This window comes from Chanos chanos, chromosome 6 (assembly GCF_902362185.1).
Source record: "Chanos chanos chromosome 6, fChaCha1.1, whole genome shotgun sequence".
Taxonomy (NCBI): domain Eukaryota; kingdom Metazoa; phylum Chordata; class Actinopteri; order Gonorynchiformes; family Chanidae; genus Chanos; species Chanos chanos.
In genome coordinates this window covers 42,117,725-42,137,213 of record NC_044500.1, presented here as the reverse complement: position 1 = coordinate 42,137,213, position 19,489 = coordinate 42,117,725, and the positions used below count along the sequence as shown (strand labels likewise).

Below are 19,489 nucleotides of genomic sequence, written 5' to 3'. Positions count from 1 at the left end.
TGCATTAATGCATAAGCACCGGCTGTCGTTACTGTTTTAGTGTGATTGTAAATAAATTCAGTACATTGCATGCACACATTAATGTTTTCACAGAGTTCATTGTGTATTATATGTGTGTGTGTGTGTGTGTGTGTGTGCGAGAGGGAGAGAGAATATGAGGAAGGTAAAGAGAATATAATTGACCAAACAGTGAGTGTATTTTCTCATTGTTTAGGAGATGGCCAGAGCCATTGGTGAAGTTGGACAGGAAATAAAGTCTCTCTCTCTCTCTCTCTCTCTCTCTCCCTCTCTCTCTTTCTCTCTTTCTGTGTCTGTCTTTCTGTCTCTCTCTCTCTGTTTCTAATGATCTCTATGGAGCTGTCTTAAAGGGCAGCCATCATTACTTCCAATTATGTTATTATGTCCAACAGTGTGGCCTGGCTCTGGGGGCCCATGCAGTGAAGCTGCTGAGGCACCTCAGGACAGGAAAAAAAAAAAAAAAAAAAGACTAAATGTCCACTTTTCCCAGTCCCTGCTCTCACTCACAAAGTCCTCCTCCATAAACAAGAGGCCTCCGCTCCTGTCCTTCAAGTGTGTGGCACGTCCGTTTAGCCACAGGCCGCAGATGTGGAGAAAACAAAGTCTTATTGGCCCCAGTGCACAACACTCCCTTGCATTGTCTTGTTAGTCCCTCTGTACTTGGCCCATATGAAGTCTTTTTAATCACTCTGAGCTGTCTTTGTACGTGCCTGGAGCAGTCAGATCTGTCCCCATGAATATTGAGATGTCATATGAGAAATGCATGTGTTATTAGAGCAAAGCTCATCTCATCTGCGGAGACGGCAACAGCACAGCTCCGCCGTTCTAACGCCGAGGGAGATGTCTATTGTCTGGAGTTGGAGTTGCTAAGTGACATCTGTTATGGATTGTTTCATACGCGCTGACCTTCAAGCCTCAGTTTAAAGGAAAAAAGAGAAAGGAAAAAGGGTCTTATTCTCAATTTCTCTTCGTTTTCTCCTCCGCGCTATGTCTTTTACTCTCCGCTCTGTCTCTTCCAGAAAGCCAGAGAGAAATGAGTGCAGATTTTTTTTTTTTTTTTTTGCCTTTCCTTTACGGGAAGAACGCCCACAAATCCGCCTGCATACTTCAGCAGTCAGGCAGAACATGGCTAAAGATCACCATGAATCCCTTCCCTTGCATTCTCCTCACATCCTCTGTGCTCTGCATAGCACAGTGCTAGTTAAGCAGAGCTATTCCAGAATTCACCCGGTCCCATTTAGAGTGCGCTGACCCAGCGCCATGGCTGTCGGAGAACGAGCAGAGAACGCATCATTGCCGCATCTCTACGTGCAGTCTATACATTAGGACTTGTTTGTATCTGGGGTGCTGAATCCGTCTCTGCTTTTCCCTGCTTAGCTAAGGCTTGCGTTGGTCTGGAGACCTTGTACCAGGCAAAGTTAGAGCTTTCCATTAACATTAGCATGCTTTGAATACCCCCCATTGTTCCTGTCTGCTGTCTGCTGGAGATCAATGAGGGGAAAAGACAGAGGGAGAGAGAGGAGAGAGTAAGGCATTTCTGTGCTGATGTGTGTCTTAACGTGCATTACAGCAACACTAAAGAGCTGTTTGAATAATGTGTTACAGACAGATGACATGGTTCTTGTGTTCCCTCGCAGTGTTTTTTTTCGCTTCACGGATTATATAGTGTGTCTGAGCCCTCTCTCTCTCTCTCTCTCTCTCTCTCTCTCTCTCTCTCTCTCCCTCTCTCAGGCTACAGCAGTGAGTTGTAGCTAGCCAATTGCTCTGCTTTTTGCGTTGACTTCAGACTCTTACATCAGTACATGTCCTCTAAAGTGCACTACATGTGCTGCCTCCCCTTCACAGAGGAAGCAAAGATAGATAGATAGAGACAGAGGGAGAGAAAGAGAGAGAGAGAGACACAGGATTTTCACTCCACTGCAAAGCTTGACTCAAACGACAGATGTTGCTCCTACTGCCTGCTTGTGTGTGTGTGTGTGTGTATGTGTGTGTATGTGTGTGTGTGTGTTCATATATCGATATATCCCAGACGAGCCCCCAGGTGCATGCCCTTCAGCAGAAAGCTATTGGAGAGAGATGTGTGGAATGTTAATGAGTAGATCAGTAGAGTAGGGACTGCCCCACATGCCTCTTAAACTGCAACCCAGGCACAGGCAGCACCCACCACCCCAACGAGCCCCACCCGAACAACCCCACCCCCCCCCACCCCCCCCCACCCTACAGTAAGACAAAAGAAAATCAAGGTTAAGTGCGCGGACAAGAGACTCCGCCATGCATTCTAATGACGGCTGAGCAAACATCCGGCCGTTCCTCAAATGCCTGGCCCTAACAGTCGACAGATGTATCGGGTTCCTTTTTTTTCTTTTTGTTTTCTGGAGGGGGGGCAGCGTCGGGAGGGGGGGGGGGGATTTTCTGTGTGGGTTCTCTCGAGGAGAGGGTCAGAGACGGCCGAAGTTTTTTTTCGGTTTAATGCGCTTTATAAGAGCCCGGTGAGGAAATGCATAATCTGATTGGAGCGTGTGCTCTGTCAGCATTTGTGCCTTTTCTCCATTACCACCTAAAACTGGGGGATTTTGTTCTCACCGTTTCAAGCTTTGCTTAGTTCAAGGCTAGAGTGATTGCTGTCAGCGATTCATTATCTCTTTAAACATTAGCAGTATTTCTTTTTCGTTTTTAAAAGAGAATAAATAAAAGCTCTGTCAGGCAGTCAGACGATCCAATGTGCCCAAACACTTTTATTTGGTGAAAAACACAACTTGTGTTGGAGGGTTAGATTGGTGTTTTATACACTGTACTCCAACTCTCTCCTCCTTTGAGTACCATAACTCTACTCTTTCTTTCTCTTTCTTTCTCTGCTTATCATTGTTTTCCGCAGTGACAGCCTGACAAAAATGTCAGCTTCCAATCTCTCTCTCATAAAACTGTGCTCCTCTAATAGGAAAATCTAAATCAATTACGTCAAAATTCATTTAGGAGATCTGGACAAGATGGAACCTCTGGAGCCTGGGATTTGATCGCTGGAGACGTCTCTGGCATTGGATGTGCCGTTAAACTTGGACTCTAAAAGATTTTCCCTCAAGACAATGTTACCAGGACATTTTTTTTTTTTTTGAGCAAAAAAGATGTTTTTTTGGCATGTGTTCATGCCCTGGCTTTATGTCTTTTTTTTTTTTTTTCATGTGTGGGCCTATGTGCGTGTGTGCATGAGTGCTCTCTCTGCATATTGGACTGTATTGATGCTGATTGATTTTGACATGGTCTGGAAGGAGAGAGGATATGGGGTGTGTGCCTGTGTGTGTGTGTGTGTGTGTGTGTGTGTGTGTGTGTTTGCTAGGAGACTGGGCAAAGCTGCTGGTGGTCGGTCAGTCTGGGTAATACTTCCCTCTCTCTGTCTACCGCTCTCTCTCTCTTTCTCTCTTTCTCTCTCTCTATCTCTCTTTCTCTCTCTCTCTCTCTCTCTCTCTCTCTCTCTCTCTCTCTCTCTCTCTCTCTCTCTCTGCCCCCCCCCTCTCTCCCCTGTTTTCTCACCCCCTCTTCTCTCTCTGTTCCCTAAAGACAACAAGTAGCCCAGGCAGTAGTTTCCCTCCTTGACAGTGTCTAATACAGGGACAGAAAGTGTCAAACTCATTTTGTTTTTAGCCTGGCCCATATATTGCCAAAAAGAAAAGCACTCAGGATATGTCTAAGTGCAAGTGTACGTGTGTGTATGTGTGTGTGTCTGTCTGTGTGCGTGTTAACTCACTTTCGTGCATGTATGCAAGTGTCAGAGAATTTCTACACGCAGCCAATGATCAATATCACTCCATGCCAAGCGTGTCAGCAGTGTGAAGTGCATGTGAAAGGCATTAGAAAGGCTTCTGTCTGTGAAGGAAAGGTTTCCCAGAGTGACCGGCGCGAGTGATTCCAGGCCTGGCTCGGGCTTCTGCCTCTTCCTCTGCACCCACACTGGGCCCCCTCTTCCTCCTTCCTCTTTGGCCCCTCCAGCTGAGCCGTTGCCAAGGCAGCCCGCTGTCCGTCACAAGGCCCCGACAACTGTCACCATAACAGCCTGCTGGGCTGGAACAGGGTTCCTCCCCATGAGTTGGTAATATGCTGTTATTGGACATGCTTTTAGAGAGGGCTCAGTGCCTCTACCTACTGCGGTCACTGTTTAAGAAATTAATATTCAACTGTCGGAGCCATAGTGAAGACTGGAAGAGGCAGAACTGTCAGAGTGGACGGCGGGCGAAGAGTGTTAGCACAGCTTGGCGAGGATGCTGCTCATTAAATGAGCGGCCATAAATGGAGTGGTAATGCTGTATGTGTGAGGAGAGTGGAGGAGAGAAAGAGGGAGGGGGGGGGAGCGCGGTGCTTCAGAGATGTGGAGAGAAATCATGGAGAGAAATAAAATTAACTGCTTGAGAACAGACAGGAAAAGCAGCAGCTAGGAGTCATCACTCAGAAACTCTGTGTATCTGTGTTCATGAATGAGAGAGAGAGAGAGAGAGAGAGAGAGTATGGACTTCATGGGGCAAAAGATTGAAAAGATAGAGACAGAATGAATGAAGAGGAGAGAGAGAAAGAGAGAGAGAGAGAGAGAGAGAGAGAGAGTATGGACTTCAAAGAGGCATAGGGTGAAACAGATGCTTAGACAGGGTAAAGCATTGCATAATTACATTTTCTGTTTAAAGAATATTGGGAATCGATAATGTAATTCATAGAAAAGCCATAGAATGCCCCCTCATCGACATTCGTGGGTGTGCTCTGGCTTACATCCGAAGGAATTACAGAGGTGGGGGGTGAAGGGGTTAGGAGCACGGTAGTGCAAAAAAAGTTTGTCATTGAAGCAAAAAAAAAAAAAAAAATTAAATAAATAAAGTCCGCCATTGTTCATACCAAAATGCACTTAACCACAGTGCCTCGTGAGCTGTTTTTTTTTTTCTTTATTGCGTTACGTTTTGATTGACATCTTTGGTGGCCGAGCGTCCTTGTTACCTGAGAGCAGTCAACAGAGAGACAGGCTGTAGCAGCAGCCCCAATCTCCCGGTGAGTCACCGGCCTGTCGCCGACTTACCTGCCCCCGCCCCCTGTCTCGGTTCCCGCTGCCGTGGGTGGCCGATTTTTGGGTTGGCCTAAATGTGAAATGGCACTTACCCCCAGGTACTGCCAAATTGCATTCGGCGCTCAGAGAGATGAAGCTGGCTCTAAAAAAAAATAAAAAATAAAAAATTCCAGCCTCGCCCCATGTCTTCACACAGTCGCTAGGTTTGGAGCTCCCTCCTAGTTAAAGAAGAGCCGGCGCGATCGTTTCTGACAAATGGGAGCAGGGGTGAGACATAGGGGGTGAGAGCTGCGTGCGTGTGTGTGTGTGCGTGTGTGTGTGCGTGTGTGTGCGTGTGTGTGTGTGCGTGCGTGTGCATGTGTCTGTGTGTGTGCGCGTGTCTGTGTGTGTGTGCATGTGTGTGTGTTTGTGTGTGTGTGTGTGCGTGTGCGTGCGCGCGCGCGTGTGGGTGTGTCTGTGTGTGTGCGCGTGTGTCTGTGTGTGTGTGCATGTGTGTGTGTTTGTGTGTGTGCGCGCGCGTGTGTGTGTATGTGTGTGTAGCGGGGGGAGGATGTTATTCTTCTTTCCCCTTTAGTACAGTTCTTCTTCTCCTCCTGCGACGTCTTAAGACGGGCCCACTGCTGCTGCAGCCAGTGCCCTGGCCGGCTCAGCGCGCGTTCCTGCCCGTGCATCACCCTTCACAGCCTTGTGCTTCAGCACTTAGCAATTTAGCTTACCGCTCTGCAGCCAATAAGACCTAATTTATTTATTTAGCCACTCATACATTTTTTATGAGGCCGACTGGAAACCCAACCCAGTACAGTCAGGCCGTAAATACCTCTGTGTGGGGTGGGCGTTTCTTTCTCTCTCTTTTTTTTTTTTTTTCTTTTCTTTCGTCTAATGGATGATAAACAGTGGATGGCAGTCCTCTTTGCCCCTGTGTGTGATTTTGTGTGTTTCTTTGTATGTATGCGCAGCTCAGTGTGTGTGTGCGTGTAATAAAGAAATAATGACAGCTATAATATAACTCCCCCTGTTTTTTCATTTGTCTTTCTCCAGCTTTGGCAGGTGGTGATCTGGGCTCTTTGCATGCGGAGTACCATGAGCAGCCATCCAGCAGCAGACAACGCAGGGCTGCAGAGGAGTCCTACTGGGCCTACTCAGGTGAATTATACCACACACATTGACAGGCCACCTAACTCCATACACCCCCCCCCCCCCTCCCCCCAACAGACACTACAGCGAGTTATTCATCCACTGTCCAGCTCATCTTCCCTCGTTCTCTCTCTCTCTCTCTTCCTTCTCTTCTCCTCTCCTGCTTGCTCTTTAGAGCCTTTGCCTCAGGGACTCTCGGGGCTTTTTATTTTATGAATGTTTCTGTGCAGAAAAAGTGACTTCTGTTGTCCCTCAGAGCGATATTTGCAGAAGAAGAGCATTAATCTTTTACTGTGCAACCAAGCCTGGGGCAATAAATGATCTTTATTTTATTTATTTAAATACCTCTTTTCCCCTCGTGTCTGTTGTAATTGTGTACCACCGTAGCATTAAAAGCTACGGGTTCCTGGCAGGATGTGGTAGGTGACATATTTACTGGGAATATCTGTCACTCAACCCAAGGTCTGCTGATTGTTTTTTACTCTCTTTTTATTTTTTCCTTTCTCCCAATTTATAGCGTTATATAACATGTTGTCATAATACAATTAATTAAACTTCGAACACGGAGGAAGAAGAACAATACATGTTGTATAAACACAAACATATCTGAGGAGTGTTACGGTGCCTCAGGTTTGGATGGTGTTACGTAAAGGTGATTGTCTGTGTATGCATTGATGTTACATAATGAACAATATGTTTCACAGGGTTTGTGTATGTCTGTGTATTGTATGTCCAACAGCCCACTGAATTATGCTTCCTGTGAGTGTGCTAGGAGTTTTCATGTCTGTGCTATGCGTCTGTATCTCTCGCTGGTGAAATACGCCCTCACATTGTGGCATGTTGTCTTTTGTGTGTGTGTGTGTGTGTGTGTGTGTGTGTAATCTCCATGAGGGCACCTCATTTTATATCTTAACGCTGATAACGCTGCAGTTCCTATGGATACACACTGTGACTTCTCATATAGGTCGATGTCATTCCTTCTTCTGTTTGAGTGTGTCTGTGTGTGTGTGTGTGTGTGTGTGTATGTCGGGGTGTGTGTGTGTGTGTGTACGTCGGGGTGTGTGTGTGTGTTTGTATGTGTGCGTGTGTATGCGTGTGTTTGTGCATGTTTCTGACAGCACTCGCGATGCCGTTGGAAGGCTAGCCTCTCTCTAGCTAACGCATCATTGGAATCCTCTGATGGTTTTCATATCTTAAAGTCATGGCAGCTCGTCTGATATTCAATAATCTGGTCTGTACACTGGGGAGCCGCATAGCCAGCGCAGCCTTTTTTCTGAGGAGCTCTGGGATTCACCAGGAGTTTCCCGCTCACACTCAGCGACGAGCGCTCTTCCCCAGGCCCTTTGGGCTTTGAGGGAGGATGGTGGCCCGGCTATGTTTGGTGTGCAGAAAGCAGGGATTTGACTGTTTAGTCTGAGGAAGATAGAGATCCTATACTCTGTCAGGGAAAGATGGGGGGAAATGTGATTAGCATTGAGCTAATTGGGAAGTGAGTTTGCATTTGTAATCAGGAAGAGGAGGGAAACAGGGTGGCTGCTCTTATGGCGAAGGCGCAGAAAGTCACACGCACACAAACAGGGAATTCTCTCTCTCTCTCTCTTTTTTTCTTCGACAGTTAATGGCATATGTTTTACAGTGGTTGAGATTACTAGAATCTCCATTTGTCTACACCCCTATCTCTCAGACCTCTTTCTCTCTCTCTCTCTCTTCATAATTCTGTTTTACTCACCTGATACACAGAGCCTGGCTAACTGTGAGGTAATGTTGGCACTATGTGAAGCATGGCCTTCTCAGTCAGACTAGAAGCTTTAGAGGACGGGTTGTGTGTGTGTGTGTGTGTGTGTGTGTGTGTGTGTGTGTGTGTGTGTGTGTGTGTGCGCGCGTGCGCGTAAGTGTATTTTACAGCATTAATTCCCTTTAAGGCCCTGAATGCAGATATACCCCCCCTGTGCAGAATAGCAGTGTGCAGCCCAGCTGATTCAGGCTTTGCCCTCCAGGCAGTGTTAATGAAGCCAGCAGATGATCCACTCCCTATGAACAGTATACCTACCAGTGCAGAGTGGCTTTGCCTTGTTTACACACAGTTAAGCTGCACCTGCTTTCACTGTTTGCCTCCGACATCCAGTGGTTCCACACATCACATGACGCCACCACTCCTGCTTCATTGAGCTAAAGTGAATCCACCAATTCTTCCACTTTGTAAAACTCCTCATTTCATTTAAACCCACATAGATGTACTGTTTGGTTTGTGTTGTGCATCACGTTCATACGATTGCAGAGGATGAAGTCATCTTGCACTGAAATCATGGCTTTTCATTTAAAATGAACAGAAATCAGTTGTAGCTTAGTCCTGTCAGGCATAGCTAAAAAAAAATATTGGTGACACTTCTGGGAAATATTCTATTTTTTTTTGTCCTCTAGCATCTTTATCTCAGATCATACAATGAAGTGCAGTTTAGTCCTCAGCATTGGACTCTAAAAGCTGTAAGACACATAATTTTTACTGGTTTCTTAACTGAACAGTTTATGTTGACATACACTGTTTTAAATACAAAAAAAAACATAACTGTTTTTGAAGCTTGAGTGTTTTTACTAGAGTATTAAAAAAGAACATTTGGACAAAATCAACATAATCAGCGAGTTTTTGTAATTAAGGGGTTGCTCATGAGAACAGAGGTAAACATCTTACTCAAGCAAAATGATTAACTCGGCTCAACCGCATGCTAAAGGAGTCTTCTCTGCTCCTTTCAGTCAGTGCCTTTTGAACTTTTTTTTTTTTCAAAATTAAAGTCTCTTTTCCCTAGAACTGTCAAGCTAGACTCGTGCTCTAAACTCTTCAAGTTCCTTTAAATAGATTTGACGGAAAGCTCAAGGGGTTTTTTTTTGTTTTTTTTTTTCCCAGGAAACTTCAGGGAAAAAAAAAATCAGCAGAATGACATTATGTGCCAAGGTTCTCTTGTATTGCACTGGATATTAATTTTAAATCCTTCTGTGATATCAGTGCTCGTGGTATTAATAGAGGACGGAGCTTAATTAAAGATCCTTTCCTTTTCGTATAAACACACATATGCAATTTCAAATGAGATGGCATGTTTTAATAGAGGGCTCTTGGCTCTGAGTGCCTCTTTATCAAGAGATGTGAAGATGGAAATTGATGATATTTTGTCTTTAGAGCGCTCCTTTTGAGGAAAAACAAAGAAAAAGTGTATTACCGGTTTTACTTCTTTTCAGACCTCTTGAAATGGTTTGGTTTTAGTTTCTCTTATTTCATCGCTCTTTTATTCTCGTTGAGAGCACGGAGGCATGCAAGTGCTTTTTCCTGATGCTCAGGTCTGGTACAGATGTAACCCTTTCCAGATGTTTCATTCAACAGTAGCAGTAGTTAAATACTTCGTGTGAAGTATTTAACTCAATCAAATTCACTCGGTTCAGCTCCAGGATCATGTCAAAATACTATATTTTCATGGACAGCTAACATTTGGTTTTGGGCTGTTTTAGTGTTTGCTCCATTAAGTTTTTGCTCACAGAGGTCATATAAACCATGTGTGAGCCAATCTTTTGCTGGTCTGTAACTGTGTAACATGCCTTAAAGCAGAGTTATTTTGTAGATGCACATGACTCTTGTGATGATATCAGCAGTTGTAGGTAATGAAACCGTGCGTTCTGAACATAAGACTTAAGGTAATTGAGCTGGTAACAGAGCCAGCTGTACTTCACCAGTAATGGAATTTCACTGTGGACTGCTTCCGCGTTATTGCGTTTTCACCTAAAATGACTGCAGAATCCTTAATGAACTGAAACACCCTCTCATTCACCGCCTTCACAAAAAGTCATTCTCTGAATGGCGTCCCACGATGGATGATTTTAAGTAATTAAGGGTGAGACTGGCTGCCCACTGCTTCTCAAAGCCCGAAGTTAGTTCTGTTTCGTATTTAGAGCGGAGGACAGAAGTTTTTTACAAAGAAAGATTGGCTTGAATGTTCCCAGTCATCTTTTTTTTTTTTTCTCTCTTTTCTGACGCGAATGTTCTTCCATCGTTGACAGGCCGAGTCCCTTTGTGCCTTGCGACTTCCTGTGCGGAATTCATAACCGCTCTGACTTTTTTTTTTTTTTTGTCGTCATTTGAAATATTTTGACAGGAGCATTTTTCATCGATTAGACTGCTAATTACGAAGTGACAGGCGCATTGATGAGATAGATAGAAGCTGAAGGCGGAATTCATAATGCCCTCCTTCCTTCTCCTTTAACAAGTAATTATTGCCTGGCTTCCAGGGGTTGGGAAAGCATCGGCGTACGGAGCAGCTGGATGTTTAGAGGGAGCATTTGGCTGAGCATGGGCTGATGGGCTGACAGAAAAACCGAAAACCCTGCACCTGACTGAGCATGCTAATGAAACTTTTTTTTCCTTCTCTCTCTCTCTCTCTCTCTCTCTCTCTCTCTCTCTCTCTGTCTCTCTGTGTGTGTCTTCTCTTTCTCTCTCTCCTATTGCCGTTGTTGTTTGGGTCTGTTTTTCTGCAGCTTGGATGTTTAGGCTGGACATGGTGGGCTTCTTTTGCCCTCTCCGTTTCTTGTGTTTTTTTTTTTGTTTTTTTTTTTTTTTTCAGATCTTCACCGGCTTTTGCTTTCTGTCTCTGGTTCTGACTTCTCAGGCTGACTTTTATTTTTCACGCTTTGCCCTGTTTATGAGTGTGTGTGTCTGTGTGTGTGTGTGTGTGTGTGTGTGTGTGTGTGTGTGTGTGTGTGTGCGTCTCCTTGTATTTATGAGGCCTGTGGCAACAACCCCTCTGTTTCCGGGTAAGCTCTTAAACACGTGGAAGGGACTGAAACACTGGGTCATTTACCAGCTCAGCTTCCCTCTTAATGAATTCATCTCAGATTGCGATACATATGCAAATATGCCAGTGTGAGACAGCTGTTTAACAGAAATCAAGGTGAGTGAGAAAGCGAGACCGAAATAGAGAGAAAGATAGAGGTAGAGCGGAACTGTTTTTTTTTTTTTTTTTTCCTGGAATAGAGAGAGGCTCTGTTTTCTCTGCTTAAAGCGTGCTTGCTGGTTTAAGTATGTATCTCAGCTATACTGCTGGTCTATCATGAGTCTGCTCTAATAGAATGACCCCTTCCTGCTGACAGCGCGGTCCCCGCTTGCAGCGTGCGCAAATGGACCAGCACATCTGCCACTGTATCCGCAGTAATTGTGCAATTTACTGTACGGCCAATAACCCGCTACCGTAATTGAATATGACTTTGTACTGTTTGAGTAATCTCTCCATTTTAGACTCTGACCCGTAGGCGCATTTCATCTGAGCCGCGGTACCGTTTCCAGAGGCGCGCGAGCAGAAAACTCTCAAATTAACCATGTAGGTCACATTGAGGGGAGACGGGCTCTCGGGCGGCCGCGAGATCGCCGCGGTAACGTCTCGCCCGACGCGCCGTTCATTCCACCTGACGTGGAAAGAAGGAGCGCGTTGCATATTTTTTTTTTTTTCTGTCTGAGAACCTCCATTTGTTTATCCGCTGCACGCACAGTCAGGAGGAGGAGGAGGAGGAGGAGGAGGGAAAATAAAATAAAAAAAAAAACAAAAAAACTCTTGTTTGTTCCAAGCATTTTGCTTCTCTTTTTGTTTTTGTTTTATTTCTCCTGACTTTTTGCATTTTGAACGTTGCTGCCAGCGAAGCCTGCTGTAAAAGGCCAAGGCTCTGAGATTGAAATAAAGAATGGCTGATATATTTGGAGTGTAAATATACCCCTCCCCGCGTCTGGCCTGCGAAAGGCATTGAAATGCCTGTATTTCCCTGGTGCTGGGCAAACAGACCCAGCGCTGAGTGGGTGTTCAGTGTTGAGGGAGGGTAGGGAGAGACAGACGCAGTCAAGGGGAAATGCTGAAGTATTTACCGCTCAGTGGCTCATCTTCATTGTTTATTTAATCCGTTTTTTTTTTTTTTTTTTTTTTTGGTAAAGCATGGCTATTCAGCACACACTCTTTTTGAAGATGTGCATGCGGACCGGGTGGGGGGGGGGGTAGTTGGGGGGGAGAGAAAGGGTTACTTTATTGCGGCACTCCGGGAGCTAGTTGGGGTTAAGTGCTTTAACCGAGTGCAAAAGAGCTCTTGCCAAAAGAGAGGGAAGGGACATCATAACCAACAGACACGGGGCACCATGCTGCCAGGTGTCCTTTGTCGGACTGGAACCAGCGACCTGATTTCCCACGCGTGGTTTTAACCCACTAAGCCAGTGGTTTTCACTTTCTTTGAGAGCTTGGTTATGTCTGGTGTTTTAAACCATTAAAGAGCTGAAGATTCACGATGCATGTGTTAATTAAAAAGTAATCAATGTTGTATAAACCTCAGAGTCGCTTAGCCTGAATGCAGAAAGGAAAAAGAAACATTCGTCTCATATAAAGTCTTTACTTATTCTTTTAGAAATGCCTAATTCAGTAAGGGTGTGTCTGTGTTTGTGTGTATAAGGATTTGGGGCAATACAAAATAAAACTCATCATTCTATAATGTTTGGTTTGTCTCAGTTGAATAAGAGTTTCAGTCAGCCAGGCAGCAGGCATAGATGTAAGTCAAAACATCATTTCTAGAGAGTGCGGTCTGATTGTTATTCATGTCTGATTGACATTTAGGATTATCTTCACATGACGCTTTGGCACTTGCCTTAGGCAATCAGACAAAGCTCTTTCTTAAAACCAACTTATTTTAGTTTAAAATACAGCGCTCAGGGCAATTAGAATCTGGAATGTTATTCGAGTATCAGATCCAGGTCTTCCTTTTTTTTTTTAAATAACCCCAATGTCTAACAACTCTGGGCCTACATAATACTCTCTGTTTGAGCAAAGTTCAGTTACGGAAGCACACTGACCAAGCAAAGGATGAAAAAAAAAAAAAAAATCTTGTCTCTGCTTGGAAATGTTGGTGTCTTTGTCCATTTTTAATGGCGTGGAGACAGCGGAGTGGTCCCCTCGGCGGAGGAGCAGGGGTTGAGTCAGATGAGGCGAGCTGTTACTCCTGTAGGATTACTCAGCCTTTAAATAATAATGGTTGTGAGGTGAAGGTTTGGCCTGCGGGTGAACTTACCAGTCAGAGAATAACCTACCAAGAGGAGCAATCAGCGAGCAATCAGAAGCACTTCCTGAACATTTCTTTTGGCCAAAAAAGCCTTTGATCGTGTTCAGGGCGTGGAATTCCCACTGGGGTCGATTTTTTTTTTTTTTTTTTTGATTAGATCTTGCCTCAGGTGTAAATAAAGAAGAGAATTAACCATATGCCTGCATTTTTTATGGCTTATTAAAAGTCATGTCATATCAGAGGTTGAAAAGGAAGCCTTCGGAAAAAAGGTGTTTAATGTATTTAGCGTGGCCCGAATGTCTTTAAATATCGTATGCTGGGGAACAGCTTAATGACTCAAACTGGAGTCTCAGATGAAATGAAAAGGCAATTGGAAAAGTCTAAATATAGGCAAGAGAGAGAGGGCCAGTGAGAGAGAGAGAGAGAGAAAGTGAGAGAGAGAGAAAGTGAGAGAGAGAGAAAGTGAGAGAGATAGGGGTAGAAAAAAGGAGGAGGTGATCATTCTCCGTATTTAATCAGAGGTCTAAGAAAGCCCCCTTCTCAATGGGGTATTCAGAAAAGAAGCATAATGAAACAGAATGAGACTCAAGAGTGTTTACTGGAAACGCACAAGGCCTCCAAATGTGTAAATAGTGAAAACGCTTGACTATTGTTGCCTCCGGAGGGAGGGGGGGGGCTACAGCTGTGTGTGGCTATGGTTTGCAATGGTGCACAGCTATAAAGTAGCAAATGGATTAGCTGGAGACCCACATTCTGAAATTGATTAAAGTTTATTTAAAGCTTGTGTACAAGGGACTATTATTCATAACAACTTCCGTAATATTGCCACACAGTGAGGCTCTTGGAAGGCAATGCGTACATCATTTCTCATCCCTTAGCTTTCTTTTCTGTCTCTCTGTGTTTTATTGTTTCTCTCTCTCTCTTTCATTGCAGCACAGGGGGTGAGTAAAAGAGAGAGAGAGAGAGACAGAGACAGAGAGTGGAGTGAAAGAAAAAGAGGAGAGAAAGACAAAAAAGCTGTTAGAGAGGGTGAGAGAGTTGTCACTTGTTCCGAGTGCATATGTTTATTTGTGTGTGTTTTGCTTCTGAGTGTGTCTGCGTGGATCTGAGCTTGTTTGCGTTTTGCGAGCGTGTTTGTGTGACCGTGCGAAAATGACTTGATGAGGCGCATTTCCTCACTGGATCCCTGAGGTTTAGCTGATGCTGAGCAGATGCAGACGGTGTTGTGGTGTATGAAAGTGACTGGCAGTTTGTGAAACAGTGCTGTGTGGCAATTCATGGCCTCAGGTCTTCCCAGGTGCTCGGAGCTTCTGGGCCCAGATTGTGGAGAATGTGCCGGAAAGCTGTCACCCCAGACATGTGATTCTGGAGAGAGAGGGAGAGAGACAGAGAGACAGAGACAGAGAGAAAGAGAGAGAGAGAGAGAGAAACTCTACGGAGCACCGAGCTCTGACACCAAGGCCTGGCATAGTGCAATGCTCTCTCTCCCCCTTCGATTCTGCCAGCCTGGGAGCTGGCCGGATAATCGTTGATGCTTGGTTGCTCATGGTAACATGCTTCCTCCAGCGAAAGATCCTCTTCCTAAGGAGCTTGAGGCAGGAGTTTGGAGGAAGCCAGGCTTGAAGGCGTTTGACACAGAGGCCTTGTGGAAAATGGGCTCTGGCTGGAAGAGGTAATGAATCGCGGAGAGGGGTGCTTGTCTCGCTCTCCCCGTACTCTACTACACAACCACGAGAGGAGAGTGGGAAGACCCCCCAGCTCGACTCTCAAAATGACCGTCACCGTACCTCTGACTTGCCCAGATGTCTTCATTTGGTCAGTGTGTGTGTGACAGCGTTACAGCCAGTCCTGTTTAGCTGCTACCTCTGCACCCAGAACAAAGCATGTGGTACAAAATAATAATGGAAGGAGAGAGAGAGAGAGAGAGAGAGAGAGAGAGAGAGAGAGCAGTGAAGCTAATCAGAGTGCATAGTTGTGTTGTGCTGGATTCATTTACTTTTGTTTAAAAGGTTACTGTTAGCATAGAGATGTACAGGTGTAACTACAACAAAGTGCTAAACACTGAACTTGAAGATAATGATTCGCCAGCCTCAGTCTTGAGGAAAGAGATAGCGCCATAGCGTTGGAGGACACGCCCGGACTCCTCTCATTCATCTGCGGTTGGCATTCAGCGTGATTTCCGCTGCAAGGGGAGCGATACGCCGACTTATTAATTACGCTTGAAATATTAAAAAGGCCCCATCATGCATGAAATATTCATTCATTTCGCTGAGATCTTCACAGCTAAATATTTCCGAGTGTTGCTGTACATCACTGAGGAAGGATGAGACAGAGGGAGGGGAATGACAGGCCTGTAAACAGTAAGGGGGGGTCTGACTAATAAAGACAAACATCACTCCTCTCTGCATCCCTCTATCACTCTCTCTCTCTCACTTTCTGATGACGTCTATCCATCCCTCTCTCCCTCTCTCTTTCTCATAGACCGTAGAACAGAGTGTTCATCCAGAAAATGACTAGCTAATGAATGCGAATATTACTTTAGGTACATACTGCTTAAATCAGCATAAATTTGGGCGTCTTCATGTTGGTAATGACCAGACCTCGGAAACCCACACTTAACTCGCAATAAATATAACTTAACCATAAAGATGTAGTTAAATTTATCGTACCTCTTAATATCAGCTAGAGTAATAATTTTGAGGAGACAATTAGGAAATTGAACATAGACTCGATTGATGCTGTGACACTAAAAGATAATTTGAGGGTCAAAATATTGTTCAATACTACAGAAACATATGCATTTATTGAGCTATTTTAGAAAGTTCTGGAACTATTAAAGGGTATAATGGAGATGCTGTGTCACTGAGATTCTGTTTGTGGTTGTAATGAGTTCGCTGGGTGAGAGTGTCGAGTGTAATGTCAGTGAGGTATATGGCATGCTGTCTTCTGGAAGCTTCTGTACAGACCCCCATGTCTGAGTTTCATGCCCTTGATGTCTGCCTCTTTCTTGGCTTTCCATTATTCTAATTGCCACATATTTCAGCACCGAAGTCACCCACTGAGCACTCCTGCTCTCTTCAAATCAGAGTGGTCTTCATCAACGCTTAACAGCTCCAGCCAGACCTCTGTCAGCTTACACAAGCTACTCTCCATCTCCACAAATGAGCAGTTTTGATGTCATGAGACGAGATTAAACCTCAGATTGAACTCTGGAATAAACCGGAATGAAGCTGTCTCACAATGATATAGATTACGACCACTCTGCTCGCTGAGGAACAGATGTGTAACGTCGTGTTTTGCAAGCAGAAAAGGAGGAGCGCACGCCAGCTGGTTTTTTTTTGTTTTGTTTTGTTTTTTTACAAATGGAGAGGGAAAGATAAAGAAAAAGACCACAAGTTAACATTCTCGCCGAGTACGCGGGAATTGTGGCAATGGTGAAAAACCATTTGTTTTCCAAAGCTTGATAGTAAGTCCTAAGGAGTCTAGAGTAAATATAAGGGACGTTCTTTGAAAAAAAAAAAAAAGGCAATTAAAAATAGAATAGAGACCTAAGTAGACACATTAATCTGTTTCCCTGCTGAATGCAGTATCTTTATGGACCTTTTTTTTTTTCCCCCTCCCTTCTTAATCAATCGTAGTTGAATGGAAAATGAGAGTGTGGCAAGGACAAAGACTCACACCTCTGGCGGACGCCGTCTCTGCCTGTCCCAGAGTGAGACAGGGTCACAGTTCTCTCATACCTCAGTAGCTATCACATCATCGATGAACTGTCACACACGATCATTGTGACGGCGTAAAATATGCACGCGTGATGACGACAGTGAATGAGCTGGCGTGAGACATGTGGAGATGATGCAACCCCCCTCCCCACACACACGCACACACACACACACACACGCACACGCACACGCACACGCGCACACGGTGTTAGATAAACCCTCACGAACTGTCAATCATATTTACGTTGTTTAATGTCATATTAGCTTAATCTGAGCTCTTTTTCTGCCTTTGTTGTTGGTCGGATGTCGTGTTTTGACGAAGTGGGAGTTGTTCTTGATGGCATTTTCTGTTTTTTTGGGGGGGGGGGGATATTGTGGAATTTATTAATCATATCCAAGGGGACAAGGGGAGACTGTGACCTCTGCATGGCTGAAAGAGTGTTTGACTGGGAGAGCTGTGAGCATGCTTGTCATGATGTACAGAACTGAGAGTGATGGTTGTGCGTGTGTGTGTGTGTGTGTGTGTGTGTGTGTGTGTGTGTGTGTGTGTGTGTGTGTGTGAAATAGCATGTGAACCTTTATGTGAACCTTTAAATGGGCACCGGGCCCACATATCTGACCTGCCCTGTTTCAGACCTAAATTTATCACTGATCGGGCAGACCACAGTGACAACCATGATGAGATGCCAACCTGCCCATCACTCATCATCCTATATATTTGTGTGTGTGTGTATGTGTGTGTGTGTTTGTTTGCATGTGTGTGTTTAGGGTGAGAAGGGCATTCAAGCATTAAGGTAATTCCTTTCCCCTTAAACCCCTACTTTCACACTGTCAGGGGTTCCTAAGCACTAATAAATAGCAAAAAAAAAAGCATTTTCCTTTTTTTTTTTATCATCACTACCTGCAACCTGATTCATCTTGGCTATCATCTAATGATCGGATCAGCAATTTACGGCCACGATCCACACCATTCATCTCTGTCGGAGGTGAGCGGTCGTGAATGATGCGGCTGCGTGGTAGCGCCCAGGTTCACCGTACAGCCCAAGCACCTTTTAATTCCCCCATGATGGATTAGGCTGGCAGGAACCAATTTTGGACCCCGAATTGGGTTCTAAATCATCAAATCACTTTCCCGGCCACCCACGATTTATTACACTTCGGAAAAAAAGTAAATATATTAGGAATGTAAATAAATTAGTAACTTATAATCGCCAAACTAAATATTGTATCGACAGAAGGGCTTTTTTTTTTTTTCGTACCCCCCTCCCCCCTCTCTCTCTCTCTTTGTGAGCTTGATTGATGAAGGGGTGGCAGGAAGCAGGATGGCTGTGGAGGGCATTTCAGTTGCCTTTGAAGTGTTTTCCGTCTGCCTGGAAAAGCACTTTTGTCTCGGCTTTGTGCAGCCTTTATGTCTAGGCTTACCTGAATATGGAAATGTTTAGTGTATAATCCCCATGATGAAATTAACACATGTACTAATACTAATACTAATACCACTAATAATATAAAATCTTCTGGAAAGTTCTGTCTGAAACGATAGCATACCCTGCTGTTTTGTTTATATGCTCTCCATTTAGCGAGTGATTAGTCAAGTATTTTAAATTAGCCTCCAAGAGCAGACACTTCATAGCTAAGGACAAACATTAGAGAAATGATAATATTATTCTGCTTGCTTTCCATCCTCATAAAAGTCTTACACAACCCCAGATAATAACTCAGATATTTGGTCATATAATATTTGAGTTAGCATGTGTGGAGCGACTGCAATGCCTAAGAGACAAGTCACTCATTATGCAGATGGAGGGACTGTTATCCTTTGTGGAAAAAAAGAAAAAAATTTGCTGTATCATCTCCTAAAGTAAATAGCAAGAAATTGAGGACTGGAGAGAGAGAGAGAGAGAGAGAGAGAGAGAGAGAGAGAGGGAGAGAGAGTGCTAGCTGTCAGGGGCCCTGTCAGGCGAGGCAGGGAGCCGTCAGGCAGACACAGGCCTGTGCCGGCCCCTTGGTGGCCCGTGATGTCATTGTCAGAGAAGAGAGGACTGTGGCAGCTTGGTGGCCCCGTCACTGCGCAGTCTGACAGCTGGGCGCTAGGGCCGGAGCTGCTATCTAAATCTAGTCACTTCAGCATGGCGCGACTCCATTATCTCTTCTCCTTGTCTCTCTCTCTCTCTCTCTCTCTCTCTCTCTGTCTCTCTGTCTCTCTCTCTCTCTCTCTCTCTGTCTCTCTGTCTCTGTCTCTGTCTCTCTGTCCCTCTCTCTCTCTCTCTCTCTCTCTCTCTCTGTCTCTCTCTCTCTCTCTCTGTCCCTCTCTCTCTCTCTCTCTCTCTCTCTGTGTCCCTCTCTCTCTCTCTTTCTCTCTCTCTCTCTTTCTCTCTCTCTCTCTCTCTCTCTCTCTCTCTTTATCTCTCTCTCTCTTTCTCTCTCTCTCTCTCTCTCTCTCTCTCTCTCTCTCGCTCGCTCTCTCTCTCTCTCTCTCTCTCTCTCTGTCTCTGTTCTTACATCTGATAGC

The 19,489-nt window shown here is 44.8% G+C and overlaps 1 protein-coding gene across 1 annotated transcript in view; it reads left to right on the top strand.

The window, feature by feature from the left end:
• The window catches only part of ptprga (protein tyrosine phosphatase receptor type Ga), a 171,080-nt gene that overhangs the window by 36,807 nt on the left and 114,784 nt on the right, over nt 1-19,489 (top strand). The window contains exon 2 of the mRNA XM_030777647.1: nt 6,098-6,202. Coding sequence (XP_030633507.1) covers nt 6,098-6,202 — 105 coding nt within the window. The remainder of the gene's footprint in view (nt 1-6,097; nt 6,203-19,489) is intronic.